The sequence below is a fragment of the Pristis pectinata genome, chromosome 5 (assembly GCF_009764475.1).
Source record: "Pristis pectinata isolate sPriPec2 chromosome 5, sPriPec2.1.pri, whole genome shotgun sequence".
Classification (NCBI taxonomy): domain Eukaryota; kingdom Metazoa; phylum Chordata; class Chondrichthyes; order Rhinopristiformes; family Pristidae; genus Pristis; species Pristis pectinata.
Genome location: NC_067409.1, coordinates 100,074,319 through 100,092,529, shown reverse-complemented (window position 1 = coordinate 100,092,529; position 18,211 = coordinate 100,074,319). Strand labels below are relative to the sequence as shown.

At 45.4% G+C, this 18,211-nt stretch overlaps 1 protein-coding gene across 3 annotated transcripts in view; it reads left to right on the top strand.

The window, feature by feature from the left end:
* The window catches only part of cpne4b (copine IVb), a 256,642-nt gene that overhangs the window by 166,405 nt on the left and 72,026 nt on the right, over nt 1–18,211 (top strand). For all 3 annotated transcript variants that reach the window (XM_052015660.1, XM_052015661.1, XM_052015659.1), the window contains exon 4: nt 1,626–1,697. In XM_052015660.1, the coding sequence (XP_051871620.1) occupies nt 1,626–1,697 (72 nt within the window). The remainder of the gene's footprint in view (nt 1–1,625; nt 1,698–18,211) is intronic.

Genomic DNA, 18,211 nt, shown 5'->3' with positions numbered 1-18,211 from the left:
GTTTTTTTTTAAAACACTACAGCATAGAAAGCGACCCTTCAGCCCACGATGTCTGTGTTGACCCTGAAAACGATTTAAACTGCACATCTTCCTGCACATGGTCTATATCCCTCAATTCCCTGCCGGTTCATGTCTCTGTCTAATGCCTCTTAAATGTTGCTATGATATCTGCTTCCACCATTTGCCTTGGCAGCACATTCAAGGCACCTCCCACTTTCTGTGTTTAAAAACAAACCTTGCTTCACACACTTCCTTTAAACTTTCCCCCTCTCACCCTGCAGCTATGCCCTCTAGTATTTGGCATTTCCATCCTGGGTAAAAGACTCTATCAACCCTGTCTATGCCTCAAACAATTTCCTATACTTCGATCAGGTTGCCCCTCAACCTGCAGTGCTCCAGGGAAGACAATCCAGGTTTGTCCAACCTCTCGTTATGGTTACTACTCTTTAATCCAGGAAACATCCAGGTGAACCTCCTTCTGCACCCTCTCCAAAGCCTCCACATCCTTCCTGCATTGGGGTGACCAGAACTGCACTCAACACTCCAAATGCCGTGTGCCACCTTTACCACCCTACCCACTTGTGCTGCCACTTTCAGGGAGCTATGGCCTTGCAGCCCAAGATCCCTCTGCACATCAGTGCTCCTACAGGTCTTGCCATTTCCTGTATACTTCATAAACCTTTCATTTTCCTGGTTCCTGTTATGTTTGTTCATCAAGAGACAAACCTCACGTGGGTTTAACCGCTGAACATTTTTATTAACCAACAACAGACTGTTTGCTTTCCCTCCCTTTTTACAGCCACTTCCTGTTCCCCATGTGACCCCTTGCATTGCCTACTGGGAACTGTAGTTCTTTATTATAACTACATAATAACACAGTTCCAAGTTACAGTAATACTTTTTTTTCCTTTTGCTGCAGCTTCACAAACTCCTTTCCCTTCGACTGTCTGAAACCGAACCAGACTGCTTGGAACCCTGGTGTGATAACTTCATCCATCTGTTCCTGGCATCACTCAGACCACCTATTTCCACCTTCACAACATCCCTTGACTCTGTCCCTGCCTCGGCAAGCCTACTGCTGAAACCTTTTGTTACTCGATTATTCTGAGACACTCCGGGGCACCCTCCCTAAGCTGGAAAACTTGAAGTCATCCACAACTCTGCTGCCCATGTTCTATCACACACCGAGGTTCATTCACCCAAGTGTTTGCTGACCTGCATTGGCTCCTGGTTAAATGATATCCCAACATTAAATTCCTCATCCTTATTTTCAGTCCCTCCATAGTCTTTCTCCTCCCTGTCTCTGCCGCACTAAAACTTTCCTCCAGCCCTTGGACCACCTGCATTGCTCTAGTTTTCATCTCTCGATCATCCCTGAATGTAGTCATTCACCATGTCCTGAGCTACTAAGGTCCTAACCTCTGGAATTCCCTTCCTCCCAACTTTCTACCTCTCTTCCCTCCTTTAAATTCAGGATATTTGGCTACATCGAAGATGCTATTTAACCGACGTTGTCATTCTCATTCTTGCAGCTGTGTAATATGATTCAAAAGGTATTCACCCTGTCTCATTCTCTGCCATGACCTGCGTGATATTATTTGTCTTGTCTGTTTGTTTTCTTACAGATTATTTCCCAGAGGAAGCTTTCCAAATCACTTCTGAAACAGGGAAATACTGCAGGAAAGTCATCGATTACAGTAGGTCATTTCTGTGTTTAATATCAGCCTGGAATTTAGGATGAGACTATCAGTACTAAATGGTAAAATGGAGGAAATCTGACTAGACATGCAGAGTTAGATGTGGAAATCCAGATGTTGCTGTCAGTGGTTCCCTGCTTATCTTCGGGATGTGTTGCTGTAGCCATCTCGAGCATCATCTTCAGAAATCACTGATCTGCTGTGATCTTCAACTATTCACAAATTATTCCAACTGGTTTAAAAAATACTGAAGATTTCCTGCTATGTATTTGACTGTATATTGAGCCATAATCACTGTTTAGCAAACTCAATTGACTCCCAAGAAGTTAAATTTTAAAAAAAATTAATTTATTGTTTTCCTGATCCCTGGTTTTCTATTGGTTACCTATATTCTTGTCTTTGAGTCTGAGAGCACAAGGTTTAAGTCCCATTTTTGAGACAGAGCTCAAAAACTGTGAAGGAACTGTGATTTTCCTTTGGAATGAGACATTCGCCAAAGTCTCTCCTACTCTGAAGTTGAAGAGAGTACCCTGGTGTCCTGGCCATTATTTTCTCTTTCAGCAACATTATTTAAAGGAGAATGTCACGTCATTATTATAACACTGTGTTTCCTTCTTTACAACTGTAACTAAACTGCAAAAGTAATTTGTTGTGTAAAATGTGCTTTGTAATTTTCAAAGAGGGGTCCAAAAGGAGCAATTCTGCCTTTTAGTACAGATGTCTTCTGATGAATTTGTGATACTTCTGGCTTTTTTTTATTGTTCCTTCAGCTTTAAAATTGGGTGATTTTTTTTAATGTTATTTTGAAATTGAAGGATGTTAATGCCAACAGCTTGAAGATAGGCTGCCATGGCTGAACCAAGCAGTCACAGACCAAATGCACTGGGAACCACCTCCTCGAGCTGGCATGATCCCACTCCATATTTCTTATGACAAAGGGGGAGGCCATTTGGCCCTTTGTGTCTATACCAGCTTGCAGAGCAATCTCATTCCCCCACTAATTTTTCATGCAACTTATTCTCCCCAACATTCCCATCAGTTCTACCATCCAGCTTCACTACAGGCAATTCCACTGTGCCTAAATAACCTACCGATCTGCACATGTTTGGGATGTGGGAGGAAACTGGAGCGTCCAGAGGAAACACCACACAGACAGCAGCAGAGGATTAGGATTGAACCTGCATTGCTGGAGCTGTGAGGCAGCAGCTCTTCTAGCTGCGCCATTGTACCCACCCCAGCTTCACTGGCTTATTACTTGCCCAACCAATCACGGTTGTGTCCTTGCAGTGCAGCACTGCCATTTTGCATCAAACCAGGGGGCACTCTGCTGTGGTTCATTTGGTAGAGTGGCAACATACAGCCCTTGTCTGAAATGAAGAACATATCTTAGTTTGGTAAAGAATGCACCATCTATGTTCATTAATGTAGAACTCAAATTTCTCATCAGGGCATAAACACCAACTGCTATTGCCTTTTTTTGCTCTTTGCCTGTGGATAGATAAGGAGAAGTTGTTACTGACACTCCATCAACATGATTTAAAGCTCAGTAGATTTTGCAACTTGTGACATGAAAACACTGTATGAACACAGCTTGTAAATTGGTCTTAGTTCGATCAGTTGTGAGTTACGTTCAAAGACTTTTTTAGTTTATTCTTGGAATGTGAGCTTCGCTGGCAACATCAACATTTGCTACACTGAACACCATTCCCCACTCCCCTGTCTTCCACCAATGACACCTTGAGGAGGCATGTAAGCTGTCTTTTTGACCTACTGTTGAAAGTGCTCCCACTGTACCATGAGATTTTGATTGGGACTAAATGTTTATAAGGTCAGAAGAATTTAACTGCAGTATGTGGTTTCAGACTTGTTTTATTAAAAAAAAATTATTTTCTCAAGACTTTTGTTAGCCATGGCTCTGTGGGCAACAGCTTCTCTCACCTTTAAGCCAGAAAATTGTGGGTTCAAAGCCCACTCCTGACACTTGAGCAAAAGTCTAAATTCCAGTGTTGCCCAGAGGGAGAGGTGTACTGTTAGAGGTGCTGTTTTTCGGGTGATGCATGGTACTGAGGTCTTGTCTGCTCTCTCGGATGGATGTACAAGAAACCATGGCACTCATCTATGGCAGAAGAAGGGAGTTATCCCCAATATCTTTGCTAGTTTTAGATACTTAATCAACATGAGTAAAAAAGGTTATTTAGTCATTGTCTCAATGCTCTGTGGGATCTTGCTGTGCTCAAATTGTTTGTTGTGTTTCCTACTTTGCAGCAGTGACTAAACTTCAAAAACCTTGTCTTCAAGTGCTAGGTCCCATTATTTTGAATTCTCTCTCTACCCCTGTCCTAAATTAAATGTTCGTTAAAACTCACTTCATCTAGTCTCTTGTTATATGTGTCCGTGTCAAAGTTTGCTTGATTACACTCCTGAGAAGTACTTTGGGAAGCTTTACTACCTGTGCTACACAAGTAAAGGTTGTTTTTTACTGTTATCCAAATGCGGGAACAAAGGGAACAAAACCATTTTAAAAATAAGATCATTGTCAAAACTCCAAGCCCAGTTGATCAGTGGCTCCCGACCATCTTCCTGTTCTTTAGTTTATATTCTTTCTGTTTATTAACTGAGGAGGTTGTGAGGAAAACATTCTTTTACTCAGAAATCTGGAACCCACTGTCCATGAGGGTGGCGGAAACAGAATCAATCAGGGCCTTCAAAAAGAAATTGGATGGACAGTTGAAAGAGAATTATCTGTAGGGCCATGAGAAAAGAACAGGGGAATGGTACTGATAGGATTGCTCTAGCAAGGGCTGGCAGGGACTCAATGGGCCAAATAGCGTCTTGTGTGTAACAAATCTAATGACTTTATGAGGAATATAATCTTCTGTAGTTTTACTGTGCCATATGAGATTGCCTCCTTTGGCAGCTGAATGGAATCCTGCTGCCAGGAAGAAAAATGTCACCCAAAAGTGCACAGTGAGAGGGTGACAACACACTAAAACTGTAATAATCTGCCATTCACATCTGCTAACCAGCAATGCTGAAGATATCTGCAGCCACTTTTTCCCTAGCATGTAATTTATTTTTGTATTGATTTGGTGTTCTTACGTTTGTGTGGATTTAATGTTATTGGCAACACAAATGCAATGAAAAAAAGATTTGCATAGAACTCTCAAAATCAGGTCAATGAAGATCTGACACTGTGCCAGAATGATTTCAAATTTATTACAGGCAATATGCACTTTCAAATATGATTGCAGTTTTCTCTACTAACATCATTTGCACACAATGGTACAGCAGGGTTTAGATAGTTAACCTAATATTCTGCATTGTCTATATCATTGAATCCTGCGTACACCAGCAGGCCATTTGCAATGAGGGCTGGTGCTAGTGTTCCACAAGGGGCTTACCCACCATACCTTATCTCAATCATTCCTTTCATGTGTTAATTTAGCTTCTCCTTGAATGCTATTCAGCTCAACTAATCTTTGTGGTTGTTTATCCACATGATCATACTTTTTGCCAATAATTTCTCTTTAAATCAGTGTTAAAGTTTATTTTAACAGTGCCTTATGGCTTATAATGAAGCCTATGAGGAGCTGGTATTTGCTAAATGCTTGTGTTAATGGAGCAATAAAAATGCTGGAGTTAGTAATAGCCTTTACATGAGGGAGGAATGTTTATATACACAATGATATGACATAAATTGGAAAATGAGGACCACAGTTGAACATTAGGTAATTAAATATTAATGAAAGTGATCAGATATTACTAGACTTTATGAATGATAGCCTAATGTGTTTGAAGGAATATTTTGAAGATGAGCATGGAAGGTTTTCCCTCAGTGACTTGGCCAATATTTATCCCTCAGCAATTTGACAAAAACAGATTATCTGTTCATTATCAGATTATGGTTGATGAAAGTTTGCGGTGTGCAAATTGTCTGCTGTATTTTAAACATTACAACAGTGACTACTTCTGAAAAGTGTTTCATTGGTTGCAAGAGATTTGTGTTGCTCTGAAAAGGATATGAAAGGCATTAATAAAACACAAGTCTTTCTTTGTATGATCAATCTCAAGCTTGTGAAGTTCTATTTTCACATTTTTGAATGTATTATTTTTAACTTGATCTTATATTTGGGGGCTGGTTCCTCTGCAGTAAAAGAAAGCAATGTAAAACACCATCATGTGTATCCATCTGAAGAACTAGTCAATACTGCAGTAATTATGGTACAAATTGATCAAACAATATATATTTCACAGTCTTTTGTTCTGTAAGACGCATCTGAGTTGCATAGTTTTTATATTCAAAACATATTTTAGTCATAAAAAATAAATTGTATATAATGCAGAAATTCGAATCAACATTTTTCATCACATCATGTTATTCCAGTCAATTACCATTGGTGAGAGGGCCTTAAACTGTGGCCCTTCCATATAGAGTCTTTGCAGTAGCTGCATACGGTTTCAGCATGTCCCTCAGCACTTTATCTTTGACTGTGGAGTATGCAAGTTGAAAGCACCTGGTGTGGACCCCACTTTACTCAGGTGGACCAAAAGCCACCTTTAGCCAAGTTTATCATTCTTTAACAATAGTTGGTATTTGTCTCAGTGTCCCTGGGAACACCCTGTGCAGCACTGAACATTGTGTTATGAAGCTGTTTGGGATGAGCCTTGATACATCCCACAGTATCTCTGGCAATAGCACATTCTAGAAGGAGATGTTTCCAGTGCTGTTCCAGTCATTTCCAGTGCTGTCGTCATGAGAGCAAGGTGGCGTGTCACTGATACTCCGTCCATACACAAATAGCACTGTGGTTTTCTGACTTGTGGATTGTAAGAGCCTTCCAGAGAATAATGCTTGTCAGTGCTTGTCTGACACCTGCGGAGTTATAGTGAATCATGGACTAATCCCCCTCTCGGCAGTCACAACCTTCAGAAGGCATTGTCTAAGTTTATTTCAAGGAAAGGCAGACTCTACAATGAGAAGCAGTCACTTCCATCATCTCACTGAGATCCATAAGGAAAGCCCTGCTTACTTGACATTATTATTAAAACTCTTTCTGCATGGAGGACTTCCATACTATGCAGGACAATAGCACCACAGTTTAAATGGTGGATGTGTGGCTGGAACAGGGATGAGTCAAGTCGAGTTTATTGTCACGTGCGCAAGTACAGTGAGGTACAGGTACAATGAAAAACTTGCTTGCAGCAGCATCATAGGCATGTAGGTACAGGCATATACAGAGTATAAATTATACATAAGATTAGACCATACAGTGGTTTAAAAAAACGACCTGTTCAAAAAGAAGACCTTAGTGCAATATAAAACCTCCAAAGACACAATCGAAGACAAGTCCATGGTAGTGCAAAGAGATGGTCTGCAGTGTTCTGTTGCTGAGGTAGGGTTAGGGATGTGCAGGTTGGTTCAAGAACCTGATGGTTGTAGGGAAGTAGCTGTTCCTGAACCTGGTGATGTGGGACTTAAGGATTCTGTACCTCCTACTTGATGGTTTTCTGATGGTTCGGAAAAAAAACGTGTAGATAAACAAACTAAATCCTATATTCAATGAATAAAATGAAATCTGCAACTAGTCTGCAAATCATTTTGCTTGTTTAATATGAGGTCAGCTCTGAGACTGTGTTGTAGATTTGCATTTCACTCCAGGGAACTAACACAATATCTCAGTTGAGACTCTAGTTCTGTATTGAGGGAGTGCTGCACTGTTGAAGATGCTGTCCGTTGGTGCAATTATTAAGCCATCTGCTCTCTCAAGTGCATGTGTGACCCTACTTTGAAGGTGTGCAGGGGAATTGTCCTATTGGCCCTGCCAATATTTATCCCTCAAAGAAAATTTACAAGTAGATTATCAGGCTATTATCTAAATGCTGATTAGTTGTGACATACTTTGGACTCACTCTGATGGTTTCATGTTAGTGGATGGTAGTCAGTGTTGTGAGTCTTTTTGGATTTGTCTACCACAGAAGACCCAGTTATTGAGTATATTCAAGGCTGAGATCAAAATATTTTTGGATTCTAAGGGACTCTAGAGCAATTGGGTTTGAAGAGTTGAACTTGAGGAGCTGGCAGAATAAACTCATGCGGGCATTTGGGCAGCTCCTGAAGCCTTATGTAATTTTTGGGTGTGATCTTTGCTGATTCAGTGCAATTAAAAAATGATCTAATATTATAGATTATAGAATTTCTTATTTATGCATGAGTGCAGTAATAATGTCCTCTATCCACAGGAGGGCACCATACTCCCCAAACTGAAAGTAATTGAAGAATTCCTTATTTTTTTATTGTTGCCAAGGTGTTGATTCAGAGGACATTACTTAAATTGATTTCTATGTTACAAGAAAATGTTTGTGGATCATTTATATGGTAAGAGTCATTAGGAATCTAGTTTCTTCTTCCTAGGCAGTCGATGATGACTTACTTCCACTCTAGTTATGTGGGTTTAAAGGCAGCTAATGAGGCCAATGTGGGAAATGCAGACTGTAACACACATGGGGCAGGACGTGGCCTATGGGGTGAGCAGGTGTGTGGTTTGTGAGGTGATGCATTACTTCCACCACTTATTCAGGGCTTCTGTGTGCTTCCAATTCATGGCCTCGAGGTTCGTAATACCATCTTGAACATTACTCTTCACTTTGAGTGGACATGGTCCAGAGGTTCCCAGAAGACAGTGGGGATGTTGCACTTCTTCAGGGAAGCTTTGAGTCTTTTTTTCTGTCTGCTTGGTAATCTCCTCCCACGACAGAGCTAAGAATAGTGTCTGTTTTGGTAGTTTTTTTTCGGTCATGTGAACAACGTTGCCAGCCCTTTCTAGCTGACTGAGAGTAAACTATGGTCTCAGTACTGGGGATATTGGACTGGGAAATGACAACTGATGTTGGTTCACTTATCCTTCCGAAGAATTTGGAATATTTTGCGGTGACACTTTGTAGATATTTTTCCAGTGCCTTGAGATGTCTGCTATGGGTAATAAAGGCTCTACCTTCAGAAGATATCTGAAGCATAGGGCTGCCCGAAAGGCTGTAAGTCTTGTGTCGGGTCTGAGGTTTTGAAGGCAGTAGTAAATTTCATCATTGATACCTGCCCACGCTGAGAAGTGGTGCCTGAGATAAAAGATGTGGTTCATGATTTCCGGAGTCTCGTTCTGAACCCCTATTGTCAGAAGCCGGTGTGGTGCAGTAGGCAGGTTGGTAGAGGACCTTGGACTTGCAGATGCTGTGTGTAAGGCCCAGTTCCTCGTGTGCTTTGGGGAAACTACCTGGCAATACAGTTATTGCTCACTCATCAAAGTAGGGCTTCTAAGTAAACCTGTTATGCGATTTCTGAGCGCCTGATCCTTGATTCCCTCCAATCCTCCACTTACTTCCCTAGATTGTCCAACATCTGGTGGATTTTGTCCTAACTCAGCTGGTCAGGTTGGGCAGAATCAGCACTGAATTTGGTGGCTCAACCTATTTGAATGAGACTGCTCAACGGGGATGGTTGTGTCTCACTGAGTAGTACTCCTGCCTTTGAGAAGGTTGTGGGTTCAAATTTAAATGAGTCCAGAAATCTAGGCTGACACTCCAGCTCTGTGGGAGTGCTTCACTGTCAGAGGTGCTATCTTTTAAATGAAAAGTTGAACTGAGGCTTTATGGCAATTATATCATGATTTCCATTTTCTTGCCTTGGCTCTCTTACCCTAAATACCCTTGCCCAACAAAACTTAGCAAACTCCCATGTAACATTTTTCAAACACAGTCAAAACAGACAAAGCTTTAATGTGAGGGGGGGGGGGAGTTTAAAGGAGATGTGGGGGGGGGGGGGGCAAATTTTTTACACAAAGGGTGGTTGGTGCCTGGAATGTGCTGCCAGGACTGGTGGTGGGAGCAGACATGATAGAGATGATTAAGAGGCATTTAGACAGGCACATGAACATACAAGGAATTGGGGGGAGGGGGGATATGGATCATGGCAGGCAGATAGGTTTGGTTTAATTTGGCATCATGGTTGGCATGGACATTGTGGGGCAAAGGGCAGGTTCCTGTGCTGCACTGTTCTCTGTGCTGTGTTCTCTGTAAATCTTCATTTGTGGTTATCTAGTTTTGTGGTCAAACTGTTTTATCTTTTCCCTTCACTGCTTTCCCCTCCACTCTACATTCAGCAGCTTTCCTGAAAGGCTGCATTCTTAGCGAACACATTTCTCGTTCCTCTTATAGCCTGAAGCAAGGATAATGCCTCGAGATTTCATTTGACCTATTTTTGGTGTACTAATATTTTGCCTAATATATTTTGTGTCACTAATTTAGATGTTACACTAAGCTGGGTGTCATCCAAAAGATCAAAAAAGTGGGGGCATTCTTGTTTTAAAAGTATTATTTTGCAGTTTCCTTTTTTAAGATGTATTAAAAGCCAACCTACATGATGAAGCAGGCAGCTGCTGTTTCATTCTCACACCAACTCATGGGAAGACAGTCAATGCTGTTAAAGAGCTCTCTCCACAGGCCCCAGATCACAACGGGCAGTGGCAACATCAGGGCCTCAGATCAAGGCATCTGTGACCTAACGCTGTCAGTGCACTTGTGCTTCAATCTGTGCTCAAGGCTGCTGGCAATTAAATGTTTAATATATAATAACTGGGGGAATATATAAAATATAAAAATGATGCCCAGGTAGAGGCACTTTATGTTGTGCATCATTTATGACTTCTTGTGTCATAAACCTTGCTTTATTAAAGGTTTAAACACAACAGCAGTTGGTCTTGATTTCTTATTGATCTCACACACATGAAATGTGATTGCAAAATGAGATATGCATTAGAGTGAATTGTAACAGGAAGTGCCTGGCCTAATTTCCCGATAAGTAACCCTTCAACAGCGATGAGCACACACTTCATAATAGATGCATAATATTTTTTATGCACAAATTACACATAAAAGGCTCCAATTTCCATGTATGAAAATGACCATTTCTGTAGCTTACAGGACATTCTAAAGCACTTTACAGTGAAAGAAGTAGTTTTAAAGTGCAGACACTGTTGTAAAGTTGAAAATGCAACAGGCATTTGGTGCACAGCAAGCTCCCACAAACTATTTTGTTTTGTATTTCTAAAATAAACTTTTGTAGCGACTCACCATCCGGTCAGGCGAACCGGCTCGGCAGTCGGGTCGTGCGGCGTCGGACCGACGAGGCCCAAGATGGCGGCGGGCCTCGTCTTCCCCGAGCGATGGGGAGAACCCGCGCACGGGAAAGACTTGATGACGTAGTACTTACGTCATTGCCGGTTGCATTGGGCGGGAACAGTCTCCCTTAAAAGGCCCGCACAAGGCGGGAAAATAAACCAGTTCTTGTTTGACAATCCTTCGACTAGCGTCTTGTTTTACTTCGCGGTAGCAACCGCTACATTGGTGACCCTGACGGTCCAAATGGATTTTGGACCCGCGCAATGGACGACAACGCAGCAGCCAACGCAGTGGCCCTCAAGCTGCCCACCTTTTGGACACTTCGTCCCAGCATGTGGTTTGACCAGGCCGAAGCGCAATTCCACCTTTGGCAGATCACCTCCGACTCCACGAAGTACTACCATGTGGTTAGCTCTCTGGACCAAAAGACAGCTGCCCAGGTCAGAGACTTCATCCAGTCGCCTCCGGAGGAAGATAAGTACCCGGCTTTCAAAGACCTTCTGATTCGGAACTTCGGCCTCTCCCGTCGTGAGCGCGCCGCCCGCCTGCTTCATCTGGACGGCCTGAGGGACAGATCCCCATCCGCCCTAATGAATGAGATGCTGGCATTGGCTGAGGGATACAAGCCATGCCTGATGTTCAAACAGGCCTTCCTCGAACAGCTCCCCGATGACATCCACCTGCTGTTAGCTGACGCCAACTTCAGCAACCCCCGTGAGGTAGCCGCCCAGGCAGATGTCCTGTGGAAGGCCAAACGCGAGAGCGGTTCGTCCGTCGGCCAAATCACCAGGCCGCGAGTCCAACGCCCACCTCGTCCAGTCCCAGCAACCGAGCAGCCACACCCCAGGAACACAGACGACGACACAGGCAACCAGCTGTGTTTCTACCATCAGAGGTGGGGCGCGGAGGCCCGTCGATGTCGCCCACCCTGCAAGTTTCAGGGAAACGCCAGGGCCAGCTGCCGCTGATGGCTACGGCGGCTGGCCGCTGACAGAGCCTCCTATTCATTCAGGACAAGAAATCTGGACGGCGTTTCCTCGTTGATACTGGAGCAGAGGTCAGTATCTTGCCCCCAACTGGCCGCGACACTCGTAACAGGCCACCAGGTCCAGTACTCAATGCCGCCAACGGTACGACGATATGGTCTTTCGGTACCCGTACACTTCAATTACAATTCAGCGGCAGCCATTTTACCTGGACCTTTACCCTTGCCGCCGTCGCCCGACCACTCCTAGGAGCCGATTTCCTTTGGGCCCACAACCCGTTAGTTGACCTGCGAGGGAAGCGGTTAGTCCACTCTAGCACTTTCCAGACCTATCCTCTGGGAGAAATCAGCCTACCAGCCCCACGCCTGGACTCCATTTCCCTTTCTGGCGACGATTTCACCAAGCTCCTAGCTGAATTCCCATCAATTTTGGCACCTCGGTTTACAAATTCTAGGCCCAAACACGGGGTATGACACCACATCATTACTACAGGGCCACCACTTCATGCCCGAGCACGACGACTACCTCCAGACAAGCTCCACCTGGCAAAGGAAGAATTCCGTCACATGGAGGAGCTGGGGATTGTTTGCAGGTCAGACAGCCCCTGGGCTTCCCCCCTGCACATGGTCCCCAAAGCCACCGGAGGGTGGAGGCCCTGCGGCGACTACTGCAAGCTGAATGACGCCACCACCCTGGACCACTATCCCATCCCTCACATCCAGGACTTCGCAGCGAACTTACACGCGGCCTGCATCTTTTCCAAAGTGGACTTCATTTGGGGATACCACCAAATCCTGGTCCATCCAGATGACGTCCCCAAAACTGCGATTATCACCCCAATCGGCCTTTTCGAATTCCTTCGAATGCCGTTCGGCCTTAAGAATGCCATGCAGACCTTCCAGCAGCTGATGGACGCGGTAGGCCGAGACCTGGACTTCATGTTCATTTACTTAGATGACATACTGATCGCCAGCCGTAACCGCCAAGAACACCTTTCCCACCTCCGCCAGCTGTATTCCCGTCTCCGCGATTTCGGCCTCACGATCAACCCGTCCAAGTGCCAATTCGGACTTGACTCTATTGATTTCCTCGGCCACAAAATCACCAGCAACGGGGCAACACCCCTACCCGCCAAGGTAGATGCTATCCGCCATTTTGCCGGCCCCAACACGGTCAAAGGCCTACAGGAATTCCTTGGGATGGTCGACTTTTACCATCGGTTCATCCCTGCAGCAGCCCATATCATGCGCCCTCTGTTCTCACTGATGGCTGGTAAGGGCAAGGACATCACCTGGAATGACAAGGCTGCGACTGCCTTCATTAAGGCCAAGGACGCCCTGGCAGACACCACGATGCTTGTACACCCTAGGACAGGCGTCCCAACCGCCCTCACGGTGGACACGTCCAACACCGCGGTGGGTGGGGTACTGGAACAGCTAATCGAAGGCCGTTGGCAACCCTTGGCATTTTTCAGCAAGCACCTCAGACCACCCGAACTGAAATACAGCGTTTTTGATCGGGAACTTCTAGCGCTGTATCTGGCGGTCCAGCATTTCCGGTACTTTCTAGAAGGCAGGCCTTTCACCGCTTTCACCGATCATAAGCCTTTGTCCTTTGCCTTCCCCAAAGTCTCCAATCCCTGGTCAGCTCGTCAGCAGAGATGTTTATCCTACATTTCCGAATTCACAACGGATATCCAACATGTCTCCGGAAAGGATAATGTCGTTGCTGATGCACTTTCCAGACCGACCATCCACAACCTGTCCTTGGGTGTCGACTACACGGCCCTAGCTGACGCACAGCAAGCCGACGACGAACTGCCCAGCTACAGAACCGCAGTCTCGGGCCTGCAGCTCCGAGATTTCTTGGTTGGTCCAGGTCAGCAGACCCTACTTTGCGACATCATGACAGGTCAGCCCCGCCCTATAGTCTCTGCAGCCTGGCGGAGACGCGTTTTCGACTCGGTACATGGGTTGGCGCACCAGTCCATCAGATCAACTGTCCAACTGTTCGCCAGCAAGTTTGTCTGGCATGGCCTGCGCAAACAGGTCAGTGAGTGGGCCAGGACTTGTCTGCACCGCCAGACATCGAAGATCCAACGACACACCAAAGTCCCGCCACAGCAGTTCGAGCCTACCCGTAGGAGGTTCGACCACATACAAGTTGACCTCGTGGGTCCTCTGCCGGTTTCAAGAGGAGCCCGGTACCTCCTTACCATCGTGGACCGGTTCACGAGGTGGCCAGAGGCAACCCCCCTGACTGACATCACGACTGATTCCTGCGCCCGGGCGCTGCTCACAACTTGGGTCTCACGTTTTGGTGTTCCGGCCCACATCACTTCAGACAGAGGCACCCAATTCACTTCTGGTCTCTGGTCTGCATTAGCGAACCTGCTAGGGACACAGCTGCACACCACCACGGCCTACCATCCTCAATCAAACGGGTTGGTGGAACGTTTTCACCACCATCTGAAATCAGCCTTGATGGCCCACCTGAAGGGTCCTAACTGGGTTGACGAGCTGCCTTGGATCCTACTCGGCATATGCACTGCCCCCAAAGAAGACCTCCGCGCTTCGTCAACTGAGCTTGTGTCCTGGGCGCCCCTAGTTGTCCCAGGGGATTTCATACCTGCCCTTAGAGACCAAGGGGAACAACCCCCAGCAGTCCTACAAAGACTGCGCGAGAAGCTTGGCAACTCGGCCCCAATTCCCACCTCGCGGCACGGTCAAGCCCCATCCTGCCAGCCCAAAGAACTACGAGACTGTAAGTTTGTTTTCGTTCGCAGGGGCACACCTTGGGCGCCGTTGCAACGACCACATGAGGGACCGTTCCGAGTCATCAGGAATAATGGATCCACCTTTGTTTTGGACGTTGGAGGCAGGGAACAGGTTTTCACGACAGACCACCTCAAACCGGCCCATTTAGATCTGCAACAACCGGTCGAGGTTTCAATGCCGCAACGCAGAGGCTGACCCCCTGAACGGTGGCTGGCACAGCCCGCAGACCTTGGGGACTGTATCGCCGGTTCTGGGGGGAGGGGGTTTTGTAGCGACTCACCGTCCGGTCAGGTGAACCGGCTCGGCAGTCGGGTCGCGCAGTGTTGGAGCGATGAGGCCCAAGATGGCGGCGGGCCTCGTCTTCCCCGAGCGACGGGGAGAACCCGCACACGGGAAAGACTTGATGACGTAGTACTTACGTCATGGCTGGTTGCATTGGGCGGGAACAGTCTCCCTTAAAAGGCCCGCACAAGGCGGGAAAATAAACCAGTTCTTGTTTGACAATCCTTCGACTAGCGTCTTGTTTTATTTCGCGGTAGCAACCACTACATTTTCATAATAAAAAAAATATACACACAGAAAGGGGAAAAACACAGAAACTTTTTACATTCTTAATGTCATTTGGTCAATGCAATTAGTGTTAACACATTTTTTTAAGCATAGTACCATTACCACTCATGTGACTCCCTGGAGCGATGCACACTTTCATTGTTTGAGGAGCTTCCCCACCAGTCTCTGCCTCTCCATGTGCAATAGCGGAAGGAGCACAGACTGTGGACCTTTCCCACAGAGCCTTTGCGTTGGCTGCACCAAACTTCAGTGCATCCCCCAGTACGTACTCCTGCTGCCTGCAACTTGCCAGTCGGCAGCATTCCCTTTCGGACACCTCGCTATGCTGGAAGATCAACAAGTTTCAGGCAGACCAAAGAGCGTCTTTCACTGAGATGATGATCTTCCAGCAGCACTTGATGTCTGTCTCAGTGTGTGATCCTGGGAATAGCCTGGAAATTAGAGAGTCCTCTGTTATGCAGCTGCTGAGGATGAACTGAGACAAGGACCCATGCATCCTTCTCCACACCCTTTTAGCAAATCCGTAGTCTGCAAAGAGGTGACTATCTCCTCCCCACTGCAGCCATCCCAAGGGCAGCGTGCATTGGGGATGATATTTCGACTGTCCAGGAAGGGTCTGAGTGCCCCTCTCACCGCCAGCCAAGTGAGGTCTTGGTGCTTGTTGATGAGTTCTGGCGAAGGGGCATTCTGCCAGATGAGTTTGATCCTTGGTCAGTTTGCAGATTGATCAGCATCTGCGACCAGTTTGAGTTGGCATTGGGAGCCAGAGTCAACCGCTGTAAGACCAAGGCCAGGCTTTTGGGCAACTGGCCTGACCGATCCAACATCCCTTTCACTGTCAGATCTGACTACCTGAAAGTGCTGGGGATCTGGTTTGGAGGAGCTGAGGGGTGTAACAAGAATTGGCCGGAGCAGACAGTAAGGGTGAAATAAAAATTAGGACTGTGGAAATAGTGCTCCCTCTCTATAACTGAGAAGAACTTGGTCATCAGGTGCGACGTGCTCTCGGTGCTGCTGTACTTGGCTAAAGTGCGGCCCGTCCCCCCCATGCTGTGCCTTGGTAATCACCTGAGTGGTCTTCTGGTTCATCTGGGGACCCAAGATGGGACAAGTCTGACGGGTCATGATGCACAAGTCCCTGGAGAATTGGGGTAGAAGTGTACCCAATGTTGCCCTCATCCTGATGACCACCTTCATGTGTGGCTGTATCAGGCGGTGTGTGGACCCAAGGTACATGGGCACCAAGTGTCACTTCGTGCTGAGGTTCTACCTGTCCCTGGTGTTGCGGGTGATAGATCCGGCCCTGTTACCAGGCAACGTCCCAGTCAGCTGGACGTTGCTGCACTACCTGTCCTTTGTGGAAAAGTTCTTCCAAGCAAACACCTTTGACCACAAGTCCATCAGACAGTGGTCGGCACAGAACATCCTGCAGATACTGCGGGACAGCGACTCTATGGATACTGTGGGGTGGTTTCTTGAGCAAACTGTCCAAATCTCCCACAAACACTATTGTGATAGCAACCTTTAATAATGAGGGTGATTGTGAGATAAATATTGCTCAAGGTACCAAGAATGACTCCCCTGCCTCCCTTCAAAGGGATGCCATTTGATCACTTGTATATTCCTGAGTGCGAAGATTGTATTCAGTTTAATGTCTCATCCAAAAGATGGCACATTTGGTTCTACATTGGATTATCAAGTCCCACTCTGAGAACTGAGTGTTTAGGTCTCAGTGGAACTTGAACCCAGGACTCTGTGGCTCATAGATAAGAGACTGTAATCCACATAGTAACAGCTGTTGTTGTCTGAAGAGCAATGGACAGTGTATGGTTCATTATTCCACCACTGAAGGAAGGATACAGGGATCTTGATTTCAGTGAGCTACTTACAATAACAAGGATATTTTGCTTAATTCCTGGGCAATGATAGATATCTGCAGAAGGTTTTTTTTCTAGGGTGAGTTGTGGCCCCTAAGTGCTAGCCACAGGAGCAATGCTTGATAAGGCTGTAACATTAATCTAGTTACTGATGCTCTCATGTTGGTCTTAGTTCATTCAGTTTGCTGTTCTTTATAGTGGGGATATTTAACATCATGAGTTTCATCCAGCTTTCATCCACCAACTTTGCTTGTTGCAATTTATAAACCCTGGCAGAGAAAGGATATTTTTGTTTCCTCTCTGTTCTAATTGTCCTGTTTGCATTTTATCTTTCCATGGTTAGGTATTTTTGGCTGCTGCTTTGCCTTGAACTTCAAGATTATTCTCTGCACACTTTGTTGTCACCCTATGTTTAGTTTCTCAATTCCAAAATGGATTCTGTAGTGAAAGCTTTAATGATTATTCATAATTGTTTAGTTATTTTACATCCTTAGCTTTCCCAACAGTTTCCCCTTGGTGAATCTTTAACAATGACCCCAATCCCCCGAAGCAGTCCCAGTCATTATGTTCACTCCTCAGTCGGTCACTGATCTGTCTACTGAATCTTTCAAAGATCTGGCAAAAGGGAGTAACTTGACTGGAATTCCATTCATCATAACAGAGATTAAGGCTCAGAACTGGTCACTTGTCAAAGATTGACAAGAGCTTTTGGTGAAAAAAGCAGAGATTTAAAAATGCTGTTTTGATGGCAGCTCAGTGATCAAACATTACAGTTTTCTTTAAAGCTGCTACTGCATGTTGGACAGATAAAGGACACTTGTCACAAATCATGTACAGGCTTTTATAAGTTCTAGTCAACTGTAGGATTCTAGTAGTATGTAATGCTCATTAAACTTGCAGTGATGAAGTGTCTTGAGGGAGCACTGGGACTGTTAATTCATGTCTGGTGTGAAATAACTGTTCAGACAAAAGTTTCTTTCATTCAAATGCCAAATTCATATTTTAAGTTGGAGACCATCTGATACTCTTGCTGTCCGTGCTATAGCTCATGGTTATAGTTACCTAGTTATGGTTATCCATTGCTTGTGGACCTACATTTGATCACACTCGAGCAAAGGCTCAATTTTGAAATT